The sequence below is a fragment of the Solanum dulcamara genome, chromosome 5, assembly GCF_947179165.1.
Source record: "Solanum dulcamara chromosome 5, daSolDulc1.2, whole genome shotgun sequence".
NCBI classification, from domain to species: domain Eukaryota; kingdom Viridiplantae; phylum Streptophyta; class Magnoliopsida; order Solanales; family Solanaceae; genus Solanum; species Solanum dulcamara.
Window position 1 is genome coordinate 40,469,770 of NC_077241.1, and position 12,319 is coordinate 40,482,088.

Consider the following 12,319-nt stretch of genomic DNA (forward strand, 5'->3'; position numbering starts at 1 on the left):
AGAATGGATGTAAGAGATAACCTTACTAGGATAAGAACTACTAGTACCCTTCCACTCTATATTTGGGAGACCAAGCATCACTAAGGTGAAAATCTTACCATAATAATTAAGATTCCCATGATAATGAGAGAGATAATTCATACCGAATATAACATCAATATCCACATCCTCAAGGTAATCATGTCTACCCAAGTGTCTTACCCAGCCAAAGAAACAAGACATGCTCGATACACTCGATCTACCACTAAAGGCTCACCCACAATTGTAGAAATATGTATAGGCATAGACATACGATCACCTATCAAATCAAACCCACAAGCAAAGTAGGTAAACACATAGGAGAATGTAGACCCTGGATCAAATAACACAGATGCAGATCAATGGCAGACAGGGATGATACTTGTGATGAAGACATCAAAAGACTTGGCCTCAGGTCACCCTAAAAAAGCATAACCCTGGTGTCACGACTCAAGTCTATGGCCTAGACATGACATGGTGAATGAGGAACCCAAAAGTACCTCAAACAAGACTCTTAGTATTCTTTTAGCCTTCCATAGGTAATGACAATAAATAAACAAGCAGAAATCATAATAGTAAATCTTCAACTTATATATGCCCAACAATACCTCTAACTCTTAGATTTAACGGGGCTATGACAAGTCCCTAGCTCACCCTCAGTCATAATAGAAAGAAATGTCATAGTAAGTGTCTAAATATCTCAACATATCATAAGCTAGAAAGATAAAGGAGTATTGTTCCTAGAACATGGGAACTCACCAAAAGTAGTCTTCAAACGAAATCTCAACTAGCCTCGTGGAGGAGAACGAGGAGGAACACCGGTCCCTACATTGTGATATCACGTAGGCAAAAGAGTATGTATTAGTACTTTAAATGTACTAAGTATGTAAGCATGCATGAACATTAAGGAAATATTAAAATATTTATGTAATATGAAACATAATGCAATGCATGCATAATCAATTATATAGATATCCTTTAAAATATTCATTTTGTGGGAAAATGACCATAACTGACATTTAAGACCATGCGAGCTATTACATGGAATCCAACATAACCCCCTACATTGGTCGGGGAGACTACTTACCGGGTAGAACTCCGTCAACTTCATTCATTTCTTTAACTTTAACTTTAAGGAATATTTGTGGATCCATTATCCTAAGCCTACAAGGGCTCCTATGTTGGCACATAGTTAATGAGACAAGGGGTTGCTACTAGGATTCCCTTACCGAATCTCACCTCAATGCCCCATTCGGTGCTCAGTCAATCCCACAGAATAGTTTAATACTTTAAAATAGTCATAGTATATAGCTTGAGAATTCAAAACATCATATTCGATGGAATAGCTCATTAAAATATTTGGTTATTCAAATATGCAAGAATTGTCCTTATTGCATAAAGAATCCATCATTCATATCATTTCATTATTCTTTTATTTCATAAGACTCCCTTTTGATTATAGACATTGCTTTCATAAATATTCATTTGGAGTCAAAGTTTTTAAGTCAAACTTCATTGAAAATATAGTAAAACTAGGTGGGTTCAAATCACTTCAACTTTCAAACATGTATGTAACTGAAACTATGCATAAATAATTTGAAATCCATTAATTAAAAATTATGCTTTAAACAACCCACCATGAATTTCAAGAACTTTTAAAGAGATAAATTGAGAAATTATTTGCAAATCATCAATTCATACATATAAAATTATTTTGCATCAAAATAAACCAATAATCATTATTTTAACCATGATTTATGCTATTAAGTAGAAATAAGAATTACCTATAAGAAAATATTACTTGAAATCAAGAAATTTAGTTAAAAGAGTTTTGGACTACATAGGTGGAAGAACTCATGGATGAACACCCACATACCTTAGAGTAAAACTTAAAGAAAATAAACATAATTTATCATATAATAAAAATACGTTAGGAATGAGAGTGGAAGGAATACTCTCATTAAAGCCTTACATACTTGGAACCCGAAGCGTTACTCAGAATCGAAGGACTTAATAAATAGTCTTGAATCCTAGCCTTTTCTCCTCGCCGGAGCATTTTGTGTACTATCCAGAGTATATGACTCACCGGAATAGTATTTCTACACTACTAAGAACTAAAACTATATTTTGATGAGTAAATGAGTGTATAGAGAGAAGAGTTGCTTGAGAAAGCTTGATGAATAAAATGATGAAATAAGGTGGTTATTATAGATGTGAAGAAGGGACCTAACAATAATTAAAATAATTATAAAGAAAAATATGAAAATTTAATGGAAGATTGTGATGTCATGGTTGATGTCAAATGGAGGACTATTGATATAATAGGTGATATAAAAAGGATCTAGATCTTTTTATGGTTGGTGAGATGAACCTTCTTTTAACAGAATAACCTTTTTTGGAGATGCGTTTGAAAAAGATAACTTCCTCACTAGGATTTGGTGTCTCATATGAATTGTTGATCTAGAAGTCTACTTTCATGTCATTTAAGAATCAACTGATTTGGAGTATCCTACAGTGAGATATGATTTTTCTTCTACAAATATTCAATTTCATCACAACACCATGTCTTGCAACAATTAATTTATTTGACCTACTTAACCTCCAAAACTTAAAATATAGTCTTCACAAAATTTGTAGGTAATGATGTTGAGTTATTCTGAAATTTGAATCACCTAATTTGGACCATCCTATCAAAAGTTATGCTGAAAATATAGAAGATATATTATTTTAATCGAGAATTAGAACATCATATACAAAGTTTTTAGGGGGTGTTACACTTGGGCCCCTCTACCACCTCCATTCTAAGAAATACCTCCACCTCCACACTGAACTATAGCACCACTACCAAAAGTCTAGCCACCTCTACCTGTCTAACTCCTACCTCGACCCTTGGCCAGAGATACTATCTTTATCCAGAATAGCTAAATAAGTACGATGGGTTCCTGATTGAGTCTTTAAGAGGCACTATCGTATTATGTGGCCTGGATCCCCAAAACCAAAACAAGATCTTGGTATGGATGCATGTTGATGTGCACTTGATGAACTATCATGGACACCTTGGCCCAAACTGTAAGAACCACAAGACACCTACCCACTCTCAGACGCTGGCATGGATGTACGTACGGGCCCATGACACTGGGAAGAACCACCACCTTTGTGAGAATCCCTTCCTCTACATGAGTCACCAAAAAACTGACTGAAAGCGCGGGCCCTCTTAGGGTCCCCAAACACCTCTCGAACAAACAACTCCACCTCCTTGGCGGTGCTCACTATGGACTTGAAGGAATCCCACTCACGGGTTGATCTAAACACATAAGATCTAATGGAGAAGGTCAGACATCTCATGAACCTGTGGATTCTCTCTACCTCATCAAGAATCAAAGCCATAGTATGCCGATTCAGCTAACAGAAATGTGCCTCATACTCAGTAATACCCTGTGTCAACCCCTAAAACCTCAATGGGCTCTTCTCAACCACACTCCAAGGGATGAAGCGATCTCGAAAAGCACTAGAGAACATATCCCACTTTGCCAAAGGGGATCCGAATGGTCTAGACCTCACATAAGTCCTCCACCTCTCCCTGGCGGGTCCACGGAGCTTGAGTGCAACAAAAAAAACACCATGAGCATCGACATACCCATCACCTGTAGCATCTCATAGTATAAAGTCAGAAACTCATGAGCGTCCTCATTTTTACTACCCTAAAACTAGGGTGGTTCCATCTTCTAAATCCTCTCAAAAAAATGTTGATCTTCCATTTTCAGGACTACCTCAAGAATGACCAGTACACCGACAGCCGGTGCAAGCACTACTGGTGGCTGACCCACCTGATCATGAATAATCGAACCCTGATGTTGACCTAGGGTTTGTGCCCCTACTCTCGTTTGAGAATCTAGTGGTGTGACTACTACACCTTGAGAAAGGCTATCTAGTACACCCAACATCCTCATCAAAGTATCTTGAAGCGAGGGAGCCACATACACAGAAGGAACCTGGTCCTCACCAACCTCCACCTGTGGCTATGGAGAAGTCTCTCTAGCACTACCTCTAACAAGTGCCACTCCTCAAGCACGACCTCCACCTAATGCCACTCCATAAGTACGACCTCTAGTTCAGTCCCTTCCCCTACCCCTAGATAGGGTCTCAGTAACTATCTCGGGGACTGCCTCCCATCTAATGCCTAAGATAGAATCTCTAGTCCTGGCATCTGCCAAAATAACATATGGTAACTCTGTACTAGAAAAAGTAACCACGCACGATAAGAAAGAATAATGAAAAGAAAGTTTTCTAATAGTCTTCGTAGACTCTCGAAAATAAGAAAAGATGTCTCCATACCAATCCTCGAGACAGTACTTAGACATATCTAGGGTTGGGCATTCAGTATTCGGTTCAGTATTTTCAAAGTTCGGGTTTGGTAATTCGGTAATCGATAATTCAAAATATATACCAAATGCCGAACTTTCAAATTTCGGTTCGATAATTCGGTAATCGATAAATTAAACTTTTATTCGGTACGGTATTCGGTAATACCATATTTTTTTAATAGTTAACGTACAATAAAAATTTATCCGCATTTAATATTTACATTAACCTAAAGAATACATATCTTAACTTATATTTTTATTACTACACCATAATTAAGTAATATATGCATTTTAACTTACCGAATACCGAAACCAAAATTGCTCTGAAGCCACATTCTACGGAGGAGAAATGATACATCATAAACAAAGAGAAATTAATTTAGGAATAGATACAAAATAAAACAAATATTACGATGTAATAAAAATGATGAAAAAGAGTGAAAACAAAAATCTCTAATATATCACACATAATTTTTATACATATGTTTTTCTTTGAATTATCCAAAAATTCTACATCACTACACTAATTATTAATTAGTTCCTGCAAAGAAATGAAAGAGTTGGAATCTTTCATTTTTAATGTAACTACCAAACAATTTATGTAGATAACTGACGTGGTGAATCATGCAAAGTAAAATTAGAATTCTTAACCAATTGCATAAATTTGAAATTAGAATTTATAATTTTTACATGTACATGAATTTAAATTTTAGCAGTTATCCATAATGTACGTGTTGAAAGTGTGCATATAGTATGCTGTAAATGTGGAAAAGTTGAAATGGAAATGGTAAGGGAAATGAAAAATTGGAATAGTTTCCTTTTACTAAACTCTTCTTTTTTTGATAATTTTTCTTTTTTTTCAGTTTTTTTGTATTAATAAAAAAATTGGTATTCGGTATTTCCCAAATACCAAAACTGAAATACCGAATACCAAAATGAAATACCAAATTTTATATTTCAGTACCGAATACCAAACTAAATTACCGAATTACCGAATAACAAAATAGCCAGTTCGATTCGATAATTCAATGTTCGGTATTTTATGCCCAGCCCTAGACATAGCTTGTACACATGTGAGACATATGAACCTAGGGTTCTGATACCATTTTGGTACGAATCGAAATCGGGTGTGATGACACTTGTCCTATCTCACCAGAACAAGTCAGCCTAAACCCAACAGATATAGACTTAATAATGCGGAAGTTATGCAATCACAGTAAGTCATCACAAGCCAGAAATTACAAGTATCACATAGATAAGATACAATAATCAATACACCACGCATAAATATACAAGGATGCTCATGCACAATCAATAGTTGAGCATCAATCACATTTGCAGGCAATGACCTCAGTGTCACAATCTCACCGAAAATGACCTACACATCACACTTTCGGCTAAAATGACCTTGTGATCACACTCTTGCTGAAAATGACCTTGGTAACACAATCTCACTAAAAGTGACATCGACAACACAATCTCACCGAAAATAACCTCGACACCATGCGTGTCCATCTCATCATAGTGTTCAAGAACAAAATGCAATTTGGCATGTTCAGAGAATAATGAGGAAATGACAAGTTCACGAAGTTCATAAACAAAATGAAGCTATCAAAGCATGTTATCAAGTACATATCCATATAAAGAGAAAGACATTTTACACTTCCAATCACAAGGTTAGAACACATTGACTTTTAGTTAACCTCGTCTGTTAATTTAGATTAATTCATGTGAGAAAATAACCCACAACCTCATTCCAATTACTCTCCAACACATACAAAAAAGGAAATTCAAGAATTCTACAAGATTTACAAAGTTTTATAAGTTCACTTGCCTTAATCAAATCACGATCAATCAACCACTTGAGCCTTCTCTATCCAAATGGTATCCGAAACATCACAATCTAATCAAATAAGGATTCACAATAAGATTTCGGAACTAGCGACCCCAAATTCAAAAACTTTAGACAAAAAGGGTCAAATAGGCTAAAATTCCAATTTCGAAAATGAGGCTCAAATCCAGTATTTTTCATCAAACTTTTCCTTAAAGAATTTGGAATCCATTAGTGAAGACCACTTCAAAAATGGAGTTAAAATCAACTCATAATCACCAATTTAGTAAAATCCAAATTCTTGAGCAAAACCCCCATTTTCGGAATCAAAATGAAGAAATTGGAGCTTGAAATCACCATAAAATTAATTTGTATTGAAGAATTTTAGATAAAATTGCTTGCCCAAATAAAGAATCTTGAAAAACCCTCTAAAATTTGCCTCTACTGAGCTCTCCTAACTCAACAATGGTGGAAAATACCAATTCCCCGACTTTTGGGAATATTTCATTGACCTACAAAAATACACTCCGCAAACATGAATACAAACTCGCCAACGCGGAGCCTGAACAAGTCAGACCTTCGCAAATGTAGAGGCTACGCTACGAATGGAGATGTTCCCCCTCTTGACCTTCCGCGAATATGACCAAGGTCCGCGAATATGAAGGTCGTCCAACGATATCCTCTGTGAACGCGATCAGGGCTCTGCAATCGCAAAGAAGGTGGACTCAGACACCAGATCATAGCAAAGTCACAAGCATAAAAATTCACTGAATGGACCTTCGCAATTCGTTCGGAACCCCGTGCATAAACCATATTAACTATCCCACTAAATGTGATGTTCCGGACTCAATGGAACCTTCAGAATTTAGATTTGATATCTCCTTGAACCGAAATTCGTTTAGTCGCAACTAAACTAACTTAAGGCTCAAAAACACCAAATCAAGCTCAGGACCTCTGAAAACTCAACCAAAACCTCCCCTAGACCTAAAATCACCTTTGGGATCCAATGGAATCATCAGAATTCTGATCCGACTATCCAAACTTCAAATGTTGATCAAAGTCAACTCTAAGGCTAAAAGTTCACCAATTTCCAACTTAGGATCTCAATTTCCTGATACAACCCCAATTCTGGACCGACAATTCTCCTAGACTAATTTCATTATTATAGAGCTCATGAAATCGACAAAATTTTATTTTGAGACTCGAAACTTTGTAAGACACAAAAAATACTATATCACAACTCAAACCTTTTGAAACTCTAAAGTTTCAAAAATCACCACTTTTTCCAAAAATAAATTCAAATCTAACATAGTGAACTGATCAAATACGATTCGAGGCAACGGACCAGGATGGATAAAATAGTCATTTTATAAAAAAATTCAAAAATGACCTTCAGGCTCATTACACCTTATTATTCATTTAGTTGTATGATTGGCCCTTCAAATGAGTTGATACACCTCTCGTGACAAAAGTAGCTCACATATACCTCTACTATTTCATAAATGTCGGAGATATACCATTTTGGTCTAACGGGAGTGAAAAATTAATTTTAATTTTTTAAAATTATTTTTGACTTTTTAAAAAAAAAATTGGGTTTGTTAATTTGATGGTCAAATTTATTTTTCACTCTTTGTTCTTGTAAAATTTATCATAGATGCCCCATTTTTTATAGATATAAAAGAATTACAATATAGCTGCAATAAATTTTGTTTTAATTTTTTTTCTTTTTATTTTTCATATTTTTACACTAAAAATTAAAAAAAAAATAAGAATAAGAAACTCAAATAATGATAATCAAATAGATCTATAAAGGAGATATTTAAAACTCAAATTAGTCGTTTAATCAAATAAAATCATGTGTGAGAAATATCAAAGTTCATATTTACCTCTACATGAATTATTTTTTAAAATAAATAAATTAAAATTAAAATTAACATTTTTATTTCCATTAGATGAAAAGAGTATATTTGAGCTGCTTTTGTAAGTATAAGGATATTTGTGAGCTACTTTTATAATAAAGAGTATATCAGTACGAAATCACAAAGTTGAGTGGTATATCAAACACTTTTCTTTTAAGTTTTGTCCTTCAAAATGGTTGATCTTTAACTTTTGCCTTTGGAATTGAACTTATACTTAGCAAAGTATAACTTAAATAGCAAAATACCTCCCCCATCTATTACCAAATTTCTAACTACACACTTCAACTTCATGGGGTACTATCACCTCCGGCACTGTTTTAAACTAAAATTATTACTGCCTTAAAAAGCTACAACCACATTTATGTTGCCCTGTGAAACTCACGTGTTTTACACGTGGATTTTCTTTTCTAAATTATTTTTTACCCTTTTATCATATATTTTCCCCTTTCCTTCAAACACCAAAAGCCTTTTCACCATTTTTTCCATTCATTGCAAACACCAGAACTCCACAAATCAACCCAGCACCACCCACTTATTGATGCTTCTTTTCTTTCCTGACAATTGCCCAGAAATTAATTGATCAGATTTGAACTCATTTAAAATAAGCACAATATTGCTTCACACCATATCATCACAAACGAACCCAACTAGCTGCTAGACCAATACATCCTTATATTCAATATGGAAAATGGAACAATGAGATGAAGAGATGATGTACTTTTGTTGTTGTTGTCGTCGATTGATGAAGATCGGCTAACAATAGTGTGTTTCACGTTATCTTCAACGGCGACAACTATCACAATTTTGAAGAGGAAAAAGGCCGACAAAAAAATTGATTTCTATATGTGTTATCCACCATTTGATTGATACTCAGATCATTTTTATGGATACATTTGTTAAATTGCTCAAATCGAGACAATTTATACATAACAATGGATACTACTATCTAAAGCAAATATTGATCTTTCCACTTTCATTCTCAAAATCACATGTGGACTCCGTCGAAAATCCAAAATTCTTTCTGGGTTTGGAATAAAATTGTCAAATTAAGGCACTGAATAATCAAGATAAGAATTTTTCCAAGTCAATCAACCTTGCGGGTTGGCATGTAAAGTGATGATTAACAACTCAGATAATATCAATAAAGAATTGATATCAATTTTTTTAATTACATGCACAAATTGAAGAATCAAAATTCAAGAATTAAGAGGAATAATGAAAGTCCATGGTCAATTCGATGGAGATGATAGTGATGGCAGCGTTTAAGGATGGTGAGAGGTAGAAAGTGGTCTATATTGTAATGAAGAACAAGGAAAACAAATAAGGAAAAAGAATAATTAAAAATACAAGTACTTCTAAAAAGAATATTAAAATTTAAAGCTTTATTATTTGTCTTACGTGATCACTCTCTCAAAGAGAGTGAATACACTCACTATGTCACATAACCATTTTTGGAGATAATAAGTTTAAGTTTAAACAGTTCAGGGGTAATAGGACCCCCCGTGAAGTTGAAGTGTGTAGTTGAAAATTTGTTAATAGATTTGGGGCCATTTGGCTATTTTTCCATAGTAAAATAAATTTTAAAAGCATAGAGCATAATTGTGAGATATTATAATGTAAGTTACTTCCTCCGTTTAAAAAAGAATGACATTCTTTTCTTTTTAATCCATTTCAAAATGAATGACCCTTTTCCTTTTTTGCGTAGAGCATAATTTGTGAGATATTATAATGTAAGTTACTTCCTCCTTTTAAAAAAGAATGACCTTCTTTTCTTTTTAATCCATTTCAAAATGAATGATCATTTTCCTCTTTTGATAAAACTTTAATTTCAACTTTTTACGTGACATGTTTAAGGCCACAAGATTACAGAATATTTTGATATATTTGACATTAATTTAATTTAGGACCACAAGATGAAAAACTCCTCTTTATTTTCTTAAACTCCGTGTCAAGTCAAACTAGTTCATTATTTTTTAAACGGAGGGAGTATAAATTTGTGTCCCTCAAAATTATTATTTACTTTTTTAAAAAAATATTAACACTAACCCAAAATAGGGGGAAAAGTGCAAACAACCTCATAAGTGGCGTGACTCGAAGTTTATGAAAATAAAGAAAACTTTTTCTTGTGATCCTAAATTAAAGTTATATTAAATATATCAAAATATTTTTTAATTTTATGACCTTAAACAGGTCATGTGAAAAGTTGAAAATAATATTTTACCAAAAAAAGAAAATAATTAATTTTTTTGAAATAAATTAAAAAGAAAAGAATTTAATTCTTATTGAAATGGAGGGAGTAATTATATTATGAGGTTTGTATCAATGAGAGACGAACTTAAATTTTGTCATCCTTCAAAGAATTAATTAATGCGCATATTCCAAGACTCCATGAGCCATATTCTAAAACAGTGTTGAGATAGAATATGAGAAAATGTTAGTGGGGAAATCTTATTGTTGGTTATGCGAAGGCGTATCAAGACAAAATCGGAATGATTTGCCTTACGCTTATCTAGAAGTTTTAAAATATTATCAAAATAATCTTAATTTTGGTCAAAATTTACAGCACATGAACAAATTCTCGTTCACACTAATATAGCTACAGTATCCAACTACTATAAATTGGCTTGGTTAGCAAAGTAAACGTACATAGATGTCTTGAAAACACAATATTCAGTTAAATGGATGTTCATATCGTGAGAATAAACATAGGTGTCATGATGAGCTTATTCTTACTTGAAGTTAGTCTAGTCCTCGGTGATATAGGCACTGCAACATCTTATCATCCTCCTTATACACGTAGCTAACTACTCTTCTTCCTTGCTATTATGCTAGTGTTGAATCTATAGCTAGCAATTTGTGTTATCGAGTTCAATTAAATCCGTTATCAATATGTTCAAACTATATATGCAATGATTGAAAATGTGTACAAATATAATAAGATTAATATACTCATATTAACTCATTGACTTTAAATCTTGAATTTGCATAGTCTATTTAGTTTTTTTTCCTCCTTGTGTTTCAATCTTTATTTAAATACTGGCCAAATAATGCAATACTAACATATTTTAGCAAACAATTAGTCACGATTAATAATACACCAAAAGAAAGAGTACTTCTTAACTAGACTAGTTCGATCTTCTCAGATTTTTCTATTTAAAAAAAGGAAATATTAACTAAAATTCTTCTTATAATATCCAGCAACAAGATGCAATGGGAACAGAGCAGATCAGTTTCCGTCAGGGAATTTGTTTGTAGCAGTAAGTGAAGGACTTTGGGATAACGGGGCAGCATGTGGGCGGCGTTACAGACTGAGATGCTTGAGTGGAAGTGGTCGTAGGCCGTGCAAGGGCGGCACTATTGATGTTAGGGTGGTGGATTACTGCAACAAACGGCCATGCCCCTCCACCATTGCTCTCTCAGCTGATGCTTTTTCACAAATCTCTCCATCTACTAAGGCTAAAATTAACATCGAGTACATCCAGTATGTTCTCATTTAATTTTCTATATTGTATTCTTTTGTGCCATTTTTCTGAACAAAGTTTTTATGGTTTATTTGTAGGATCTAGTACGAAGAATTGCTGCGGATCTTTTTACCAACTCATCAGTATTGATGATAAGATTTTGCAGTTAGTTTACAAGAAACTGAAGCATAGAAGAGAGGATAGCTGCTAAACATATGTGACAACTATAGAAAGCTGTAATAAAATAACCTCTTACAAAAAATGTAAAGTTTGATCACCCTCTATCTTGAATTCTGCGTATACCAGAAGTTTGACGCATCAAAGTCAAATATCCATTTAAGTAGAGGTGGTGGAAAAAATCATATGTACTAGTTGTCACTATTGAAGCTAGCTGGGACTCTTTATTTTTCTTTTTTTGTATAACTGTTGCGTCGAAACGTACATGTATACTTATGCACTTTGTACGAGTAATATATATTTTAAGTTCAAGTATTCTAAAGACTTATGAATAACTATTTAGTAAATAAAACTAATATTAATTTTTTTATTCAAGCAATAGAATCCAAAGGTTATTTTATATGATTAACTAATATTAAAAATAAAAAGAAGCTAAATAATGAAACATTAACAGATGAAGATCATATTTTACGCTATCGGTGAGATGAAATCAATTAGGGTTATGATTTCACTTACAATCATGTTGAGTAATCACTTGTACAAACTCTG

The 12,319-nt window shown here is 33.7% G+C and overlaps 1 protein-coding gene across 1 annotated transcript; it reads left to right on the forward strand.

The window, feature by feature from the left end:
• Nucleotides 1–10,792: 10,792 nt before the first annotated feature.
• LOC129888283 (EG45-like domain containing protein) lies at nucleotides 10,793–12,105 on the forward strand. Its single transcript, XM_055963295.1, has 3 exons — nucleotides 10,793–10,928; nucleotides 11,331–11,613; nucleotides 11,692–12,105. Exons 1-3 carry the CDS (start codon nucleotides 10,811–10,813, stop codon nucleotides 11,696–11,698), a joined length of 408 nt encoding a protein of 135 aa, XP_055819270.1. The 5' UTR covers nucleotides 10,793–10,810; the 3' UTR covers nucleotides 11,699–12,105.
• Nucleotides 12,106–12,319: the final 214 nt, after the last annotated feature.

Excerpts from the sequence above, each read along its gene's own strand:
- LOC129888283 (XM_055963295.1), top strand. The coding sequence starts at position 10,811 with ATGGATGTTCATATCGTGAGAATAAACATAGGTGTCATGATGAGCTTA. Across the intron at positions 10,929-11,330 it reads TTATCATCCTCCTTATACAC|CAACAAGATGCAATGGGAAC; the intron begins GTAGCTAACTAC and ends TATAATATCCAG.